The sequence below is a fragment of the Cynocephalus volans genome, chromosome 12 (assembly GCF_027409185.1).
Source record: "Cynocephalus volans isolate mCynVol1 chromosome 12, mCynVol1.pri, whole genome shotgun sequence".
NCBI lineage: Eukaryota > Metazoa > Chordata > Mammalia > Dermoptera > Cynocephalidae > Cynocephalus > Cynocephalus volans.
In genome coordinates, this window is record NC_084471.1 from 93,901,971 (window position 1) to 93,923,301 (window position 21,331).

General features: G+C 36.7%; 2 protein-coding genes across 2 annotated transcripts in view; one reads left to right on the forward strand and one right to left on the reverse strand.

Moving 5' to 3' along the window:
- Positions 1–319: 319 nt before the first annotated feature.
- CAPZA3 (capping actin protein of muscle Z-line subunit alpha 3) lies at positions 320–1,219 on the reverse strand. Its single transcript, XM_063115528.1, has one exon. It carries the CDS (start codon positions 1,217–1,219, stop codon positions 320–322), a length of 900 nt encoding a protein of 299 aa, XP_062971598.1.
- A 1,974-nt stretch (positions 1,220–3,193) lies between these two features.
- Positions 3,194–21,331, forward strand: part of PLCZ1 (phospholipase C zeta 1) — a 53,877-nt gene continuing 35,739 nt past the window's right edge. The window contains exons 1-2 of the mRNA XM_063076256.1: positions 3,194–3,322; positions 19,504–19,735. Coding sequence (XP_062932326.1) covers positions 19,681–19,735 — 55 coding nt within the window. The 5' untranslated portion in view covers positions 3,194–3,322; positions 19,504–19,680. The remainder of the gene's footprint in view (positions 3,323–19,503; positions 19,736–21,331) is intronic.

A 21,331-nucleotide genomic window follows, 5' to 3' on the forward strand; every position in this document is an offset into this window, starting at 1 on the left:
ACACGCACACACACACAGACAGTCTTAACCCCGGCCACCTCTGTAATATTTCTGGAGTGCCACATTCTATACTGCTATTTTAGTTTCCCACAAATGACTCTACCTTTATGATGGTAACCACTACCAACCACATTTACTCCACTCTTTCTTGCCTTATTGGTAAATATTCCCTGAATAAAATTACTTGTTACCATTTTCTCTATATAAACTTGCAATGGCCAAGTGATAGACCTCTCTAGGGGTTGCTCAACTTTAGGAAAGTTACCATTCCCCAGAAACACAACCAAGTGAGATCAAAACAATTACCAGGAGCAATCCTTTATATAATCCAGTTGCACAACACACTTCTTGAGTAAATGACATATCCTAGTTTAGGATACATCACCAGATTTAAGTCCGAGAGGATCCTCTGCCAGTCAATACGAGTGCGGGTCACAGGAAGATCCCTTCGTATTATTTTTCTCAGGGCTTCATTTGATAACTCCTGTAATTCTTCGAGAACTGCAGCTTGAAATTTGTTTTCCTGCTCTTCCACAAGCCTTGCAAAACTCACAGCCAGTTGAGCTTGGTTAACTACTTCCAAGCTTTCTTTCAGGTCTTTGGAGATTTCAATATGAAGGTTGACACACCTGAAGAAGTGAGCCTGAACAAAAATTCTTCCTGTTACTTGAGTTAGAAATGGGTTTATTTGGAAAATCCATTTAGATTTCCAAAGACCATTCCAGCAATCTCCTGTTTCATAGTTGTGATCCTCAATGCAAGCTATCAAGAACTCCTTATTCTTAATGGTTTTTCTCAGCACATTGCAATTTCCCATTGGATAGTGGTCGTTCACATACAGTTTTAAGCCACACAAGACAACATTTCTCAGGTATTCTGTCTCATTCCGAATGATACCGTGACTTTGGATGTCTCTCAGCTGATTTTGAAGCAGGTCAAATTTGAAAGAAAGTTTGCTTTGATGGTCAAAAAATCGGTAGTCACCCATCACATTGTGGTGAGACAAGAGTACTGGGTTTCCATCAATGCAGATCGGTACAGAATACTTTTGGCAGTGTTGGTGACCTGCACACTCACCTTGATGGTGCATAAGTTTTTCATCACGGATGAGCAGACAGAGATCATCGAAGGCATTCACAAATTCCCCTGGAGGAGCCTGTATTAACAGTCCGCGAATCACTCTTTCTTTCTCTTTCCTACTCAGAACGCTAAGTGTCATGTCTAGTTGCAGCAGAAGCAAAGCTTCTGAAATAAAGAGTGTTCAAAGGATGAGAAAACATCCCATGAGACACCCTTCCCATCAAGGTGTTAAACATTCAAGCTTGAGATTACTATGTCCACTCATGCAAACAGGTAGCCTGCCAAGCTCTGAGTCTCTTCGTGAAGTCATAAAGAAGCTTTTTCTATGAAGTGTGGAGCATTTGATGATATCACAATGGATGTTCAGACCAAAAGAAAAAAAAAATGACAGTCACCTGACAGCATGGTGCCTAGCTAACCAACTGGACATATGTTGAAGATATTAAGAAATTAGCCTCCTGAACAGTCTTCTTTGAAAGTGGTATGTCTCTGTGTGCACTATGTCTTGTCAGGGACCTGAAGAAGCAGCCCAGAGTTTCTCGAGAGAGGGGTTGAGAGCCCTTTGCACCTTCAGGTATCACAATGGCGTGATTTGTCCTGAGGCCCTCGGAATAGCTGCCCAAACCCATTGGAAGCACATTATGATAAAAGGTTTGAAGGGTTTAAACCAAACAGTAAAATAAAATGAGATACAATGGCAGTTCATGAAAAATGGCAGACAGCAGAGGATGCTGCATTTATAAACATTGTGGGTCGGGGGTGGTCAGAACGTAAGCAAGGAGCCAAAAGGTTTCAAGGGCAGGGTACTGCTGGGACTACATCTTGCCTGCTGTTTCTGTGGGATTTAAATGTGAGCTAGCTACAAAAAATAAAGGCCACAAACCACTGTGTGTTTTCTGCTTTCTCCCTAGAAAAGTGGTGATGGTGGCAACTGAAGATCAAGAAATTTCTTTCCAGCAAAGGTGTAGAGTTAACTACATTTGGAATCTGTGACAACACGTAATAGGGGGAGACTTCTATGCAAGTAGAAACAGCACGACAGGTCATGAAAGAATGGAAACGAAATATCCATTCATAAGTCCTTTCTGTTCCTCTTTTCTCTTCTTTCTGTCAATTTATCCCCTTTACTTGACTCTCTTATTCTTTTCATTTGAAGAGTCCTGAACTTAAGTCCCTCTCATTTAAGTAGGAACTGCTTCCTTCCAACATGTGTCTTGAACTTTTCTGAATTTCCCTAGATTCTTGAATCTTTTTCTTATAAGAGCATGAGCTTTGCCATATTGTCAGAGCCATTAAATGTAAAGGCTGCTCATTGGTCCTAACAATCTGAAATTGAGTGGAATTTTGAGCAAATTTTATCTGTATCTTTCATGATTTTATAGATTGTCATATTATTTCACCGTAACCTTTGGTTTTTAAATTGAAGTGTCCTAATTTTTATAGTTTATCTGTATGTAATAAGTAAGCTTGATTGTTTTAGTTTTATCTTTCCTACCAAGCATACACTCACCATGGTATTTTTAACCCTTTTTGATGGTACTTAAAATGTTGCTTTTTGGGTGTATATGTAGCTGGACATTTGACTAATGTAGTAATAATTATATCAGTCATGGTTACTATTTAGTGAACACTCAATAGCAGAAACTGTGTTCAATGACATATTATGAACTCATTTAATGCTCCCTCTTTCTCTAAGATTAAATATTAATTTGCCCACCTTTCTAGATGAGGAAACTGAAACTGAGAGAGGTCAGTTTCAAGTAAGAGGGGGATCTTGAAGCCCAGTTACCTCCCAAGTACATGCCTTTAGGCAATAGAGTGTAATAATGTCTCAATCTATTACTGGAATAATAACTTTATTTCTCCAATTTTTATTTTTATATTTTTGTTCTTTCTAAGTATTTTTATTGTGCTGTTTACTACAGAACAGTAACTACTTGATTTTGTTTTAAGTGTTATTTGTCATACAATTATCTTGTCATGTATTTTAGGCACAAAATAGACTATTCTTTAAAAATAAAAATAAGTACAGTAAAGAGAGATGAAATATTTCTTTAGGAATTTTAAATACTCAATGACTTTCTGTGTGAATTTCCTTAACTTTTTTGTTCTTCATACGTGGTTTTTGTCGAAGGTTCGGGATGACTTTAGAGGTGGAAAAATTAACCTAGAAAAAACTCAGCAATTACTTGAAAAATTAGATATTCGATGCAGTAATATTCACGTGAAACATATTTTTAAGGTGAGATGCTATACACCCCTGCCTATCCCACCCTAGGAAGGACTTAATTCAATATAAGTAAATGTTGATAGCTACTTGTATGCTTTCTGTAGAAAATACACATGAAAAATTAGTCTCAAGAATGAAAGCAAAGAATTATGCAAACTATATTTACATTCAAGATAAAGAAAATTTAGGTAGAAGGCAACATTAGTTGCTCATAAAATTTGAAATAATACCAGTTATCAGGTTAGAACAATTTCCTGAGTACGCAGGAATAATCACACCAGGTCTAGGATTAGTTGAATAAACAGATCAAAATCATATAAATAATGTATTGGTGATTGCATTGGATGTCAGTGACTTACAGAAGAAATAGGAGGAAAAACTAAGCCCAAAGTTAGTAGAAGGAAGGAAATAATGAAGATTAGCACAGAAATAAATGAAATAGAAATGAAAAAAACAATGAAACAAATAGAACTGAGGTGTTTTTCTGAAAAAATAAAATTGGCAAACCCTTAGAAAGACAAGAAAAACTAGAGATAAGACTCAAAAATAAAACCAGAAATAAAAGAGAAGACATTACAACTTATCCCACAGAAATAACATAGATGATAGGGAATTATTATGAACAGTCAAACTGGCAAACCTAGAAGAAACGGAGAAATTCCTAGAAACATGAACCTTACCAAGACTGAATCAAGAAGGTTGAACAGACCAATAACAAATAAGGACTTGAATCAGTAAGAAAAACCTCCTAATAAAGAAAAGCCCAGGACCAAATGACTTCACAGGTGAATGTTACCAAAAATTTAAATAAATTTAATACAAATACTTCTAAAATACTTCCAAAAAATAGAAAGAGAACATTTCCAATCCCATTTTATAAGTCCAGCATCAGCCTGACACTAAAGCTGGACAAAGATACCACAAGAAAAGAAAACTACAGGCCAATATCCCTGATAAACACAGATGCAAAATTTCTCAACAAAATACTAACAAACCAAATTCAACAGCACTTTAAAAGCCCAAAGTTAACATCAAACTCAATGGTGAAAACTTGAAAGATTTTCTTCTAAGATCTGAAACAAAGCAAAGATGTTCACTTTCGAAACTTCTATTCACATAGAAGTCCTAGCCAGAACAATCAGTTAAGAAAAAGAAATAAAGGCATTCAAATTGGAAAGGCAGAAGTAAAATTATTCCTTTCATAGATCACATGACCTTATATGTAGAAAATCCTAAAGATTGCCAAAAACCTGTTGGAACAAACAAATTAGTAATGTGGCAGGATATAAAATCAATGTGCAAAAAATCAGTTGCATTTTTATACACTAACAATGAACTATCAGAAAAAGAATTCAAGAAAGCAATTCATTTATATCAGCATCAAAAAGAATAAAATATTTAGGAATAAACTTAATCAAGTACGTGAAAAACTTGCATATCAAAACTATGAAACATTGATGAAAAATTTTAAAAAAACACAAATAAATGGAAAGACATCCTATGTTAGTATGTCTGTACTACCCAAGGCCATTTACAGATTCAATGCAATCCCTATCAAAATTCCAATGGCATTCTTTTTACAGATATAGAAAAAACAATTATTATTCATATTGGACCTAAAAAGACCCTGAATAGCCAAAACCATCTTGAAGAAGAACAAAGCTGGAGGCATCACAATTCCTAATTTCAAAATCTATTAAAAACTACAGTAATCAAAACAAACTTGCTTCTTCCTCTGGAAGGACACTCTATCTTTATCAAAGCTGTTTGTTATATAAACATCTTTGCAAAGCTAGTCCTGAGAAAAGGCAGTCTGCTCAGAAAACTATAGAAACATGAGAGACCCATGGAAAATTGTCTCCCAACAGCCACTTCTCTCAATAAGATTTAGCCCCAAGTTTACAAAACACAAAGAGGAGGTTCAAAAAAGAAAAGTTGTGCTTCTCAGGAGACTGCAGTGAAAAACAAAAGTTTCAGTGTTCTTTCTATTAATCCAAGTAGAGCGTGCTGCCATAAGCTATCAGGATTTTAATCAATTCATGTCTAATACCACATTTGAAGAACATGAGTTTTTGTGAAAGACCTTTACATGTAGGATTTTCCTCCCAATGGTATTTCCCAAAGGGAAATACCTTTCCCAATAGCCTTTCCCAAGGCTTCGTGCTTCCTGATTTAATACGATTCACATTCAACATAACGTAGAGGTAGGAAGCAATATATTAAAATCTGTATCAAATGTGAAATCCTGTAAATCTTGTAAATAGTGAGGATCAAGTTGCTCTGAATTTGTTTCTTCAAGATAGTGGTATCTGAGGTTGAATTGAGTAAAATATATGCCATATTTATGAGCATTATGCAGAATGCTCAACAGTAGTGAAATCACAGAAATGGCTCACTAACTGAAATTTATGATATTTGGACATGGGCTGGGCTGCAAGTCTATTTTGTTTAGCAAAACCTTTTGGAGTGGCTATGGAAACAACACTAATTATAAAAATTAGAGGGGTAGAGTTTGGTTAAAATACCTCAGAAACCTCTTTAAAATGACCTCGAGTACTTTAGAAGCATAAATTACATATAAACAAGGATGATAATTATGATAAACTATTTGTATCTATTAAAATAATGGTAGGCCCTCTAATAGATACTTTGTTGCCTTAGGCTAAATTGCCATATATGCATTAAAATGTTGATTAAATTGAATGCTTAGGGAAGATGTATTGGTTAACTGAATTTTGTGGATGGCTGAAGATTAAGCTTCTTAAACATTTTTTTTTTTTTTGCTTCAACTTTCCACACTTCATGGGTCTACCTTTTGCTGGAGTAAATAAAATGAGTCATAATAAATCTTACTTTGGTGACCAAAATCTTCCAGCGTCTCAGGGCATGGAGATTCCTTGCTCTAGAAGATCACAGGTGTGCCAAAAATCTCTGTGAACAAATTTCTTAATCTGTAGAATGGGATTACTAATATAGTTTTCTCACAGAATTGTTCCAAATATTAAATAAGATATTATATATGGATATATCTAGTACCAGGCATTGCAAGAAACAGGCACTCAGTAAATACTCATATTAGTTGAAAGTGCATCAATTATGATTGTTCAAAAAATATAGGAAATTGCATTACATTTATTGATTTCCTAAGGAGCTGACATAAATTCTGACATGCATTAATTTTCTTACAAGGTGACTTTTTACTGTGAATTTAAGTAAAAAACATATAACTTTATGATCTTGGCAGTATATTCTGAACTTTTCTCCATAAGATTAACTATTGAGTCATGGCTTGAGCAGCAGTTCCCTAAGTTTATTTTTAACATTTTACTAAAAAAATCTTTAAAGGTTTTATCATGCAGTAGTCTTTAATTTATAGCACTTAAAGTATTTTATAGGAAATATCACATGTTGTTTCAATACATATAGCTCATCTAAACTTACACTTTTGATTGTTGGCTGAGGATGAAATAGTATCCTTTTACATTTCAAGAATTGTTATTATAGGACTTACCTTAAGTCACCAAATTTGCTAAGCAATTAACAACCATTATTAAATCTATAGTATGTGCATGACACTCTGTTAGAAACTGTGGATGGTAAAAGATGAATAAAGTGTTCTCTTAGGTAGGAAAAGAAGTGCAGAAATTACTATTTATAAGTAGGTTATAATAAATCTCGTGGGTAATACTAACAGGGAATCTGAGAAGAAACTCTATTTGACTTGGGCTTTTGTAGAAGATGCAGTGCTAGAGGTGGCAATCCTGCTGGACATTAAGGAATGAGAAGCAATATGTGTGAAGTACTTGCAAGTGGTGCTTGGAGACTAACAAGTTATCAAATATGACTTGGAGTACAGGGTTTATGAAGGGGAGTGGTGGCAAACAATGTCAGTTAGGGCCAGACAATGGAAGCATTGAATGGTAGACCATGGAACTTTGGTTTCCTGCTTGTAGGCAATGGGTAGCTATTCAAATTTTTTGAGTAGGGAAATATTACATATTTTAGGATAAGTAAACTGGCAACAGTGTAGAATGGATTGGAAGTTATCAGCCAGAGAGAAGGGAATTGCTCCTCCACCGCCTCTGCCCTTGGACCTTCCACCTGGAATCAATGTACCCACTTACATTCTGTTTGGTTTCACCTCAAGTTTATGGTTTCCTACTTAGTTGCCCCTCCACAATCTTAACTCTTTTTTAGTCTCAGCTAAAAAATAAAGACTAGGAGCACCGTGTCCTTTACATGTTACATTTTCTCTTGTAGGAGATAAACTAAACGAATTTTTTACATTTCTTTCTCCACTTTTTCAATGATCCATTGCAATGAGTTTTGCTTTCACACCTGCCTTGAAAACCTCTTTATATCTAAAATGTTAAATCCACTGGTTAGCTTCTCCGTGCATTTTATTTATCCTTCTTTCCTTAAAATTCTCCCTTTCCTGATTTCTATAACATTACTCCTAATTTTCTTTTAAAATCTGACTGTTCCTTCTTCATCTGTCCTGCAAGCATCCTTTCTTCTGCTCTCCTCTTAAAGTCGAGTTCTTTATTTCCTTTCTTTTTACTTTGCAAACTCTTCCTGAGCAATTTTATTGCCACTCAATGGCTTCAACTACTCACTATTTAAATAGGAACAAGTTCCAAGATTTGTATCTCGAACAATGAAGTCATAAATCTGCCATATTCTAGGCACTGGTTAAGTTTTGCACAAGTTATCTTAATAACTATTGAAGGAAATTATTATTAGCTTCTTTTCACACACAAGGCTACTGAGGATAAGAATGTTGATATAATTGGTTCATCTCACATCGCAGTGGGAACTTAGTCTGGGGTCTGTCCGACTTCAGAATTCCTGTATTTTCTTCTATTACACACCACTTTCCTTTATCCCTACCCCCAACCAATTGCCTACTAGCTGTCTCAGCTTAGATGTCCCAGAGATACTTCAAATTTAGTGTTTTTCAAACGTTTTCCCCTCCAGCACTGTCTGTCTTCTGTTTCTTTTCTTGATGATGGTAGGATCGTTCTCGCAGTTATCCAAGCCAGAAATCAGAGAAATTTTCAGAATCTTCTTCTTACTTCATCTTGATGTCAAATTTTCAAATCTTTTTAGTTCGATCTTGCTAAACAAGTCAGTTGCTCGCAAACCACAAGCTACTCAAAGTGTGGTTCTCAGACTAATGTCTTGGGCATCCTTGAGAGCTTTTTATTTTTATTTATTTATTTATTTATTTATTTATTTAAAAGATGACCGGTAAGGGGATCTCAACCCTTGGCTTGGTGTTGTCAGCACCACGCTCAGCCAGTGAGCAAACCGGCCATCCCTATATAGGATCTGAACCCGTGGCCTTGGTGTTATCAGCACCGCACTATACTGAGTGAGCCACGGGCCAGCCTCTTGAGAACTTTTTAGAAATGCAAAATCTGGACATATCCAAGCTGACTCTGCATTTTAACAAGTTCCTAGGTGACTCATATGTACATTAAACTTTGAAAAGCCCTACGGACTAGTTTCTTGCCTTTTAATTCCAACATCTACCTTCTCTACAGCTGCCAGAGTGATCTAAGACAAAAATCTATATGATTTCTCTCCTTAAAGCTCATCAGTGACTCCCTTGTTTCAGGATGTAGTTCAAGCTCCTCAGCGTGGTATCCAAGGGCCTCTAGGACCCCACTGTGACTCCTGCCCTGTTACTCACCACAGCTTCCCCAGTATCCTCTCTCATCACACTCTTCTGTTTCATACCTTTGTGTTCATTTACTCTGACCCAAACAACTAGAATGATCCCGTTTCCACCCCACTTTTAGGCAAACATCTTCCTCTCCATCTTTTAAGACTCAGCTCCGGCATCACTTCTTCTATAAAAACTCTCTTTTGACCCACCAGGAAGAATTGCTTAGCTTACTTTAGTGTGTTTGTTGTCTGTAAAGTTTCAAGGATGAAACACTTCCATGTCTACTTTCCCTTTCTAGACTATAGGCTCCTGGAGAGCACTGACCATATTAACTTTGCATCCTTAATACCCAGTATAGTATCTATCTTACTTACATATTGGTTAGGAAGAAAAGGAAAAAGACAAAGCTGCCAAATAGTTTAAACTAGGGTCAGAATTTGGGAAAACAGAAGGTGCAAGTCATATCATCTCCTATAATATATTTCGAATGCTTTATTTTTAGCACAATTTCAGAGACAATCAATTTGAAATGCTAAATCTTACGTTAAAAGTAAATTCTGTGTTTTGATAAATCAGCTTTCTCATGACATCATTTATTTTCAGTAACATTTTACATTTTTACTAGCAAACTGAGCAATTGAAATGATGACAACATGAAAAGACTTCATTCTGTTTTCTGAAAGTGTGCTATCAGTGTGACTACCAATAGAATTATTTAATATGTTATTTCATCCTCATTTATTCAATCATTCATTTAAACATATAATCATTAAGCTCCTACTCTAGGGTAGGTCCGGTACTAGACAAGGGAATAAAAGAAAGAAAGTATCTGCCTTCATGGAATTAATGGTCTGAAGGTATAGACATATTTCTAAATGCACACAAACATCGAATGAGTTGTTTGGGAAAGTTCTTTTTGTAATACCTTGAAAAGAATAACCACTTAAGGAACTTCTTTTTTTTTTTTTTAAACAGGAGAAAAATTGTTTTGTTACTCTTTTTTTATGTTGTGCTTGCGAGTGATTAATATGTAACCTTTTAAAAAGGGGTGGTATACCCTAAGTTGGGCCTCAGATTTTGCATATTTTATGTAATATGTGTTTTAAAATATCTTATCTCCTTAAATCTAGGGAGATATTTAGTTCTTTTATTTAATTATTGCTTAAATGTACAATTCCATCAATTTCATGAAATTGTTTAGGTGGTAGACCACGTTTCAAATACCTTCAGTCAGGCACCCTTTCAAGTACTGAGAATACAGTAATCACTGCCTGAGGCAGTTCGAGAAGAGATGTACAAAAAGCCTTTCATTCCAGTGTAATATACCCAATGAAGAAGTAGTTGTGGAGTCTCATTAGAACCCAGAGAAGGGGCATCTAACACAGTCTGCGGAAGAGACACCGAGAGACCTGGGGAAGACTTCTAGAGGAGGTGACAGTTTTTCAAGGATTAGTAGAAATTAGTAAATTAAAAAGAAAAAGAGGAAGTATTCCAGACAGAAAGAACAGCCTGTAGCATAGCAAGACATAGTTTAGTATCTGTACCACAACAAATTCAGAGCACCTGATGCGTGAGATGCAAGGAGGAAAAACATCAATGACATCTTCTTATCCCCCTTCCCCTTCCCAGCCTTTAGTAACCACAATTCTATTCTCTACTTCTATAAGCTTGACTTCTTTTTTAGTGCCCACATATGGGTGAGAACATGTGGTATTTATCTTTCTGTGCCTAACTTATCTCACTCAACATAATACCTTCTGGGCTCATTCATGTTGCTGCAAGTGACAGGATTTCATTCTTTTTTACGGCTGAGTAGTATTCCATTGTGTATAAGTACAACATTTTCTTTATCCATTCATCTCTCAATGGATACCTAGGTTGATTCCATATCTTGGCTGTTGTTACTAGTACTGCAATAAACATGGGAATGCAAATATCTCTTCGATATACTGATTTCTTTTCCTCTGGATATATACCCAGTAGTGAGATTGCTTGATCATGTAGTAGTTCTATTTTTAGTTATTTGAGGAACCTCCACACAGTTTTCCACAATGGTCATACTAATTTAATTCCCACCAACAGTATATGAGAGTTCCACTTTCTCTTAATCTCTGTCAGCATTTGTTTTCTGTCTTTCTGATAACATTCTAACTGTAGTGAGATGACATCTCATTGTGTTTTTGATTTGCATTTCCCTGATGATTAGTGATGTTGAGCATTTTTTCACATACCTGTCATCCATTAGTATGTCTTCTTTTGAGAAATGTCTATTCTGTTCATTTGCCCATTTTCTTATTGGATGATTTGTTTTCTTGCTATTGAGTTGTTTGAGTTCCTTGCGTATTTTGGCTATTAATCCTTTGTTGGATGCATAGTTTGCAAATATTTTTTCCCATTCTGTTGGTTGCCTTTTCACTCTGTTGTTTTCTTTGCTGTGCAGGAGCTTTTAGGTTTGTTGTTATCCATTCGTCTCTTTTTGCTTTTGTTGCCTATGCTTTAGAAGTCTTCTCCATAATATTTTTGCTCAGACTAAAGTCTTGAAGTTTTTCCCCCATGTTTTCTTCTAGTTTTATACTTTCAGGTCTTACATTTAAATCTTTAATCCATTTTGAGTTGATTCTGGTATATGGTGAGAGATTGTTTTTATACTGGTACAGTGCTGTTTTGATTACTATAGCTTTGTAGTATATTTTGAAGCCAGGTAGTGTGATACCTCCAGCTTTGTTCTTTTTGTTTAGGATCATTTTGGCTATTCAGGGTCTTTTGTGGTTGCATATAAATTTTAGGATTGTTTTTCTGTTTCTGTGAAGAATGTCATTGGTGTTTTGATAGGGATTGCATTGAATTTGTAGAACACTTTGGGTAGTATGGTCATTTTGGCAATATTAGCTCTTCCATTCCATGACCATTGTTGTTTTTCCATTTTTTGGTGTCTTCTTTAATTTTTTAATCAGTATTTTATCATTTTCCTTGTAGAGATCTATCACCTACTAGGTTAAATTTATTCCTAGGAATTTAATTTTTCTGTGGCTATTGTAAATGGGATTGCTTTCTTGACTACTTATTCAGCTAGTTCATTGTTGGTGTATAGAAATGTGACTGATTTCTGTATGTCAATTTTGTAACCTGCACCTTTACTGTGTTCATCTGTCACCTCTAAGAGGTTTTGGGAGAGTCTTAGATTTTTCTACATATAAGATCATGTCATCTGCAAACAGGGACAATTTGACTTCCTATTTTCCAGTTTGGATGCTCTTTATTTCTTCTTCTTGTGTAATATCTTTGGCTAGGATTTGTAGTATTATGTTAAAGAAGAGTGGGGAAAGTGGGCATTTTTGACTTCTTCTTGTTCTTAGAGGAAAAGCTTTCAACTTTTCCCCATTCAGTATGATGTTAGCTGGAATTTTGTCATATCTAGCTTTTGCTGTGTTGTTATACTTTCCTTTTATCCCTAATTGTTGAGAGTTTTTATCATGAAGGAATGTTGAATTTTATTAAGTGCTTTTTCTGCATCTAGAGAGATGGTTATATGGTTCCCCTCCTTCATTTTGTTGATGTGGTGCATCAAATTTATTGATTTATAATTTTGAACCCTCTTTGCATCCCTGGGATAAATCCCACTTGATTATAGTGTATAATTTTTTGGTTGTGCTGTTGACTTCTGGTTGCCAGTATTTTATTGAGAATTTTTGTATCTATAATAATTGATATTGGCATGTGGTTTTCTATTTTTGTTCTGTCATCTGATTTTGATATCAGGCTGATGCTGGCATCATAAAATGAGTTTGGAAAACTTTCCTCTTCTGTAGTTTTTTAGAATAGTTTGAGAAGAATTGGTATTAAATCTTCTTTAAAAGTTTGATCGAATTCAGCCGTGAAACCATCTGGTTCTGGAATTTTCTTTGTTGGGGGACTGCTGATTACTGATTCAATCTGATTACTCATTTCATTATGCATTATTGGTCTGTTTAGGTTATCTATTTCTTCTTGGTTCAGTCTTGGAAGGCTGTATTTTTCTAGAAATGTATCCATTTCCTCTAGGTTTTCCAATTTGTTGGCACATAGTTGTTCATAATTATTTCTAATGATTCTTTGTATTTCTTTGTACATTATAATATCCTTTACTTCATTTCTGAATTTATTTATTTGGTCTTTCTCTCTTTTTTCTTAGCTAATCTAAATAATGATTTGTCAATTTTGTTTATCTTTTCAAAAACAAACTTTTTGTTTTGTTGATCTTTCATATCTTTTTTTGGTATCTATTTTATTTAGTTCTGCTCTGATCTTTATTATTTCTTTCTGTTTATAAATTTTGGGATTGGATGGTTCTTGCTTTTCTAGTTCTTTGAGGTACAACATTAGGTTATTTAATTGAAATCTTTTTATGTTTTTGTTGTAGCACTAATTGCTATAAACTTCCCTCTGACTACTGATTTTACAGTATCCCATAGGTTTTGGTACGTTGTGTTTCTATTTTCATTTATTTCAGGAATTTTTTGATTTCCTTTGTAATTTCTTTTTTGAGTCATTGGTTATTTAGGAACATATTGCTTATTTAATTTCCAAGTATTTGTATAGTTTCCAAAGTTGCCTTGTTAATTGATTTTTAGTTTTATTCTGTTGTGGTCAGAAAAGATACTTGACATAGTTTTAATTTTTAAAAATTTGTTGAAACTTGCTTTGTGGCCTAACATGTGGTTTATCCTGGAGAATAATCCATGTGCTGGTGGAAAAAAATGTATATTTTGCAGTTGTTAGATGAAATGCTCTGTAAATGTCTATTAAGTCCATTTGAACTATAATGCAGTTTAAATTCAATGTTTCTTTGTTGATTTTTTTTGTATAGATGATCTGCCCAATTCGGAAAGTAGAGTGTTAAAGTCACCAGCTATTATTGTCTTGTGTCTATCTCTTTCTTTAGATCAATTTATTTTTGCCTTATGTATCTGAGTACTCCAATGTTGGGTGCATATATATTTGTAATTGTTATATCCTCTTGCTGAATGGATCCCTTTATCCCCAGTTAGCTCCGTTGGTTAGAACACAGCCTTTGTCACTGTACGATAACCTTGTTTGTCTCTTTTTATAGTTTTTTATTTAAAGTCTATTTTATCTGATATAAGTATAGCTACTCCTGTTCATTTATTATTTCATTTGGTTTATATTTGTGTGGAATATCTTTCTTTATTCCTTCACTTTTAGTCTGTGTGTGTCTTTACAGGTGAAATGAATTTCTTGTAGGTGGCATATAGTTGGGTCTTATTTTTAATTCATTCACCCAGTCAATATCTTTTAAATGGGGAATTTAATCCTTTTGCATCCAAGGTTGTTATTGAAAGTTGTGAACTTACTCCTGACATTTTGTTAATTGATTTATTCTTGTTTTGCATATTCTTTGTTACTTTAGTCTGATGAGGACTTCCTTATAAGTGACTTCATGCTATTCCTTTTCTGTTTTTAGGATTTTCTCTTTGTCTTTGACTTTTGACAATTTGAAAACAATATGTCTTGAAAAGGACATTTTGGGTTAAATCTATTTGGGGAACTTTGAGCTCCTTGGATCTGGAAGTTCATATCTCTCCAAAAACTTGAGAATTTTCAGCTATTATTTTGTTAACAAAGGTTTTGATGCCTCTTCCCTCCTCTTCTCCTCTGGAACACCCATAATGCAAAAGTTTACATGCTTAAAACTATTCCATAAATCTCATAGGGTTTATTCATTCTTTTTTTCTTCTTTTCTTTTTTGTCTGACAGGGTTATTTCAAAAGACCTGTCTTTAAGTTCAGAATTTTTTTCTTCTGCTTGTTTTATCCTGTTGCTTAAGATTTTGGCTGTATTTTTTATTTAATTTAATAAACTCTTCAGTTCTATGATTTCTGCTTGGTTATTTTTTTAATGATATCCTACTCTTTTGAATTTCTTATTCAGATCATGAATTGTTTTTCTGATTTTGTTGGATTGCCTATCTTTATTCTCTTGCAGCTCATGGAGTTTCCTTAAGAGCATTACTTTGAATTCCTTTTCAGGCATTTCATAGATTTTTATTTTCCTTGGGGTCTGGTACTAGAGCATTATTGTGTTCCTTTGGAGATGTCATGTTTTTGTGTTTTTTGGGTTTTGTTTTGTTCATGTTTCTTGTATTTCTACATTGATATCAGAGCATCTTTTGGAACAGAGTCCTCTAATTTTCTGGAGTAGTTTTTGTAGGGAAAGACTTTTTCCTATTGTGTTCTATAGTATCAGTTGGGTAGGGTGTTTTAGGGTTGGTTCTGGGTGAGCACAGTATATGTCTCCTTGTGATTATTTCTTTTTCTTTTCTTTTTTTTGTCATTTTTTGTGACCGGCCGCACTGCGCTCAGCCAGTGAGTGCACCAGCCATCCTTATATAGGATCTGAACCTGCGGCGGGAACACTGCTACGCTCCCAGCGCTGCACTCTCCCAAGTGCGCCACGGGGTTGGCCCTCCTTGTGATTATTTCAACTGTATTCAACATCAGAGTTGTCTGTAAGGGCCTCAGTGGCCTTGTAGAGGCTGTCACACAGCTTTTCTGAGGGCAAGAGCTGCCACACAGGCTGGCCCTGAAGCCCTGGAGGGGCATGCACAGGTGCATGGTAGCTCATATGTCCAGAGGTGTAGGGTCACTGGTGGGAGCAGGCCCCAGGCAGGCCAAGTTTCGGGCCTGTGGGAGGGGTCCTCAGGACCTTGGAAGATTTTCTCCTGGAGTAAATGGGGTAGCTGGGGCCAAGGGTGTGTTCTCAGTCCCCTGGAAAAAGCACTTAGGTGCTCCATGATACCTCCACTGGAGTGGGCAGGGTCACTGGGGCCATGGAGAGATCCTTAGGCTCCTTGAAGGAATGCGGGGGTGCTTGATGGCTCCTCCGCTAGAGTGGGCAGGGTCACAGAGGCTTTGGGTGGGACCTTGGGCCCCCAGGGGGGCATTTCTGTGTTTGGTGGCATTTTTGCTGAATTGGGTGTGGTCTCTGAGACACAGGCAGGAACTCAGGCCCCTGAGGTAGGTACTGGAGCATTCAGCTTCTCCTCTGGTGGAGGAGGGGATCAGGCAGGACTCTGGTCATGTGGGAGAGTGTTAGAGTGTTTGGTGTCTCCATTGCTGGGGTGGAAAACCCTGGGTGGGGTTGCTGGTGTGGGGGGTGGTGAGCATGACCTCAGTCTCTTGGAAGGGGCACTGGGCCACTCAGCAGCTTTTCTACAATAGTGAATGACCCTGGTTGGGGTTTCCATGGTCTCAGGTGGGACCTCAGGCCTATGGGAAAGGTGCTGGAGCAATTGGGTGCTCCTCCGCTGGGGTAGGTGGGGTCACCAGGGAGACAGATTAGTTTCTGGGCCCCTGGATAAGGTGCTGGGGTACTTGGAAGCTCCTGAGTAGAATGGGTGCCACTGGGTGGGGATTTTGGTGCTGCAGGCAGGACCTCAAGCCCCTGGGAGATGTGCTCAGTGACTTTTCAGTTGATGTAGGTGACTCTGGGGGGATTGTTGAGTTCACAGTTTAGGGTTCCAGGAGAAGTGCTAGGGCAATTGGCAGTTCTGCCCCTGGAGTGAATGGGTTTGCTGGGGAAATAGATGGGACTATGGAACCATGGGAGAAGCACTGGGACACTCTGCAGCTTCTCAGATTGAGTGGGTGACTCTGGGCAGGATCACTGGGGCTAGGTCAGGACCTCAGACTCCTGAGAGAGACACTGGGGTGTTCTGAATCTCTTAAGCTGGAGTGAGTGACCTTGGGCAGGATCACTGGAGCCATGAGCAGAACTTCGTGTTCCCAGGAGAGGTGTGTGTGTGTGTGCTCCACTAAAGACAGCAGGGCTACTGGCAGTGGCAGAAGGCCTCAGTCAGTTGGTTCTCAGGCTCTGGAAAGTGTGTGCATTGGCTCCCTTTGGGGGATGGCCTCCCCACCGTGCTGGATTGCCAGTTCCCTGGAGTTTAGATGCCAGAGTCATTCTGCAATGGGACATTGAGGGGGCTTTAGGGATGTGGAGATGCTGGGGCTATTGAGCCATGGGGCAGAATGTGCTATGGTGTTGGCACCGATCCCAATGTGGTGACGTTCTGTGGCAGCCTGGGTCCCAGGGAATGGAAGGGCTCAGTGTGAAGTCCCTCTCTGAATAATGCAGTTGCGTGGGCTCCAAGCAGCTTTCTATATTGGGTTCTGCAAGGTCTGTGTGGCTCTCTTGTAACCAGGATTCCAGGTGTCTGGTGGGAGTGCACACTGGTGGAGATTTCCTGCTTACCTTTCCCCGCATGGTGAGGAGCCTATCCTGGCTCCAAGCTGATCCTGGTCAGGTGTTTCAGTCCTCGTTCTGTGCTGCGATCCTGAGTTTCTTCACTACTTTGCTGAGTTCTGGTGTTCTCTCCTAGATAGTCCACTCATTGTGCGATTGTCTGTTGTTTTGTACTTTCTTTGTGGCAGAGGCAAGAGCTGGGTGCCTCTAGTCAGCCCAGATGGCAACTTTGATTTGTTTGGGAAAACACAACAAAACAAAACAAGTTACCAGAGGACGTTTCAGATGACCAAGCTAAACCCTGCTTGAAAGTAATAAAACTTCCATTATTCATTGGATAATGCATATTTTATTTTACACTGTTATTCGGTAAGACTGTAGTTTTTAATTTATATAATCTTATGTAACAAAATTTTTCAAGCAGCCGTACTTTGATTTTTCTTGATCTTATAAGATGTATCTCATAATAAATTAGGAGTGAGATAGAGCTAGAATAAAATTATTTTAATTCTAAAACATCCACTTCCATGGACCTCCAATCCAGAATTTAAAAATAGTAAATTGAACCTGTTAGTTTACTAAGAGATTTGACAGTACTAAGATTACACAATTTTAAGTTCCTTTTATTGTTTAATGAGCACTGGAGACTGAACATTTGATCTGACAACCACAGATCCCAGCTTTTGTCTCAAGCTTATCTTCATCTCGTTCCCACTTGGTGCTTTATTCCAGTCCCTGCTTTTTCAAGTTGCTCCAAATGCGTAGATTAGTGTTCCTCTTTGAACAGACATGATGATTTTTGTATTTGGTTCCCAGCTCTGACTGCTTCTGGGATCCCTCCTATTAAACTTTCTGGTAACTACCATTGAACTTTCCTAATTAAATAGAGAGATCATTTCCAGCATGTTTGTCTCCTATTTTACCATAGTGGTTCTACAATGCTGTATGATTTATAGGCAAACTTGTCAAAAAATGAAACACTAGGCTGGATGATGAGAGGGAAGCAGACGTATGTGATACATAACAATACACTGATATCTAGAACTACCGTTCACTGTACGTCTCCAATCCTCACAGCCGCCTGATAACACATGTGGTGCTGTTTGTTCCCATTTTGCTGATAATAGGAAGCTCAAAAAGCTTAATTTATATCTCCAAAGTTCCATACACTTTGATGTATGGAATATGATGTCAGTTCTATCTTTCTACAAGTTCTGTCAGCTTTTCACCACAATATAATGTCCTTTCAACACACGTTTCTTATATTTAAACTGTCTACAATTTAGAGAGTTAAGTGTAAAAAAAAGCCCCTTTTGAAATTAAGTGTTCCTCTAAGCTGAACTTCTATTCTCCAATTTTTTATTTGTTAGAGGTACTGTTATTCTACTAGTTATTCTAATTCTCTCCCACTCCAGGCATTCCTAAATTCTCTCTTTCATGCATCTGAAATTTTAATGTGTTGAATCCTTCTGACTTCTCCCTCATCATCTCACTGAGATCTGTCCTTTTGTGTCTAGTTACCACCTTCCACTTGAATCTTCTCTGCTCTCTTTCCTGCAGTTTTCCAGCTCTTCCAATTGGTAAGGCTCAACTAATCATACTAAACTTCTGCTCTTGCTAGTCATTTTCCTACTGAGAACCTCACGGTGGTTCTGTGACTTTTAATAACTAGCCTCAGCCTACTTTCCCATCTCTTATCTCATACAGTTCAGACATGAATTGTTCATGACAGCACGGGGAATTCCCTCTTTCTTATTGAAACCCATCTTGTTTGTCCTTGCCCCAAATCCTTCAGAGATTACTGCGACTCCACGTCTTCAAGGTGTTACATAACTGCTACATCTTCTGAAGTTTACAGTAATCTTGAATGTCTCTGATTCACTCTGACATTTATGGTCCAGTACGCACATTGGTGACATGGGATGACACACTGCCTGGCATAGTATTAAGAAAGGACTGAAATACAGTTGAATACAAAAATGAAATGTGTCATTGAAAGACAATCTGAAACTCTAATCTTCTCCCACATCCCTTTCGATCCCCTAGTGGTCCACTGGGTTTTAAGAAATGATGATTCACTAAACTTTCCCAACTTTGGCATCATTGCATGTGGTTCTATATATTTCGCTTGCAATAAGAATCAGTAGTAAGTTTCTGCAGTGTTTTATCTTTCAAGTATAAATTGCTATATATATATATATATCACATGAATACTTTTAACATTTGTTTTGTATATTTTTCACACTCGCAATGTGAGCCCACCAGTCATTTTTTTTAGTAGGAAAATGACAGGCTGAAACAAGGAAGAATCACCATAGAAGAATTTAGATCAATTTATCGAATTATTGTACATAGAGAAGAAATTGTTGAGATTTTCAACACGTATTCTGAAAACCGGAAAATTCTTTTCGAAAACGATCTGGTTGAATTTCTGACACAAGAACAATATGCATTTGAGATGAGTAGAGCTATTGCTTCTGAGATCATTCAGAAATACGAGCCCATCGATGAAGGTATGTTTGCATTTCAAAGCTTTGTCAGAATATTTATAAGCAAAGTACTTTTTATGAGTTATGATTATCAAATTTAAATTTTTGTATGGGACGAATTTCTTCTGGAAATTATAAAATATTGGGACTTTTTTTATTTTATGGAATGTATATGTACCTTTTAGAAAGCTGTACTGTGTAACCATGGCATTTTTTCCTACTGCATCTTCCAGCTCCTTTCTTTTAACTGCTTCCATATAACATTTCGCTGAAGTGTTCAGAAATGACCTTAGGTGTAAAAGTAAGACGAGGGTTCTGTTACATGAACCCTATTAAAAAAAAGTGTCTTGATCTCATGAATAAGATAAAAACCTAATTATAGGCAATCTTTCATTTTTTTTGCATTATATAATTGAAAATATATATGAAAATTAAATGAGCTAAATGAAAACAATTCTAGAAAGGGGAGAAAATATTACAAAATCACTAATTTCTTCTCTGTTTATAAATATAATTGCTACAGGATTTTATAAATATTTTAAAAGTTTCACTTTTTCTTCGTTTTTGAACGCATAGTCATTTGGTTTAAATTAAATAACCATTTAGGCTAATGATCTGTCATACAATTTGTGATCTTTGTCCCATCCTTCAATGGGTGAAACACTTCAAATGTTTTCATTTATGTTCATGTTTAAATAAAACGATAAAAACAATGAAATAAAATATTTGCACAATTATGCGCACAAAAAAATTTGCTAAAGCACAATGTTTAACCCCATAGAAATTAACTGATAGAATAGCTCAAAATATTCAGTTAACACCAAGGGAGGTTGTGAAAGTCCATAACTCTGCCTTTGAAAGTTGATTTAGTTTACCAGTGTTTAACATATAACATGGGTTCTTACAAAGTTAAACTCATCCCTTCATTGAATTATGCATTCATACTTTATCCAAATATTTATATGTGGCAACCAAGTATTATTCTAGGGGCTGGGGATACATTGGAGAACAAAGCAACTAGGTATTACGTTCCTGATGGGATCTGGAAGAAGATGGACATAAATAATTAGGTATATAGAAGGTTAGTTTTGGAGAGTGTTATGTGCTATGAAAAAAATAAAGAGAAGGTGATAGAGAATTAATGTCAGGTGGCAAAATGGGAGAAGAGTCTAAGGTCCAGCAGAGAGAAGCATTGGATTTGAGTTGGAGAATTCAAGGAACAGAAGACGACAGTGTGGTTAGAATTTGTAGGATGAGGGAGAGATGTGTTGGAAAGACAGGCAGAGATCAAATCATGTACGGTATTATAGGCCGTAATTAAGATTGTGGCTCCATGACTCAATGCCACGTAAAGATTTTGGAGGGTTTTAAGCATTGTAGTGGTATGACTGAGTGCAGTGCTAGTAACAGTTTAGTCTGAGCACCATTAACCTTTTTCAGGTTTGCAACAAGATAAGGAGCTTGTACCAGAATGTTAAGCAACAAAAGCACACCTGAAAAGTTCAGCTGACTTTTTTTTTCTTTCTCTAAGCAAGTAGTGAACTGATTTATGTTCTGGTTCAAGTTCTTTATGTCATTGCAGACCAGAAACAACCAGTTTACAGACAAGCACTTTCTGTA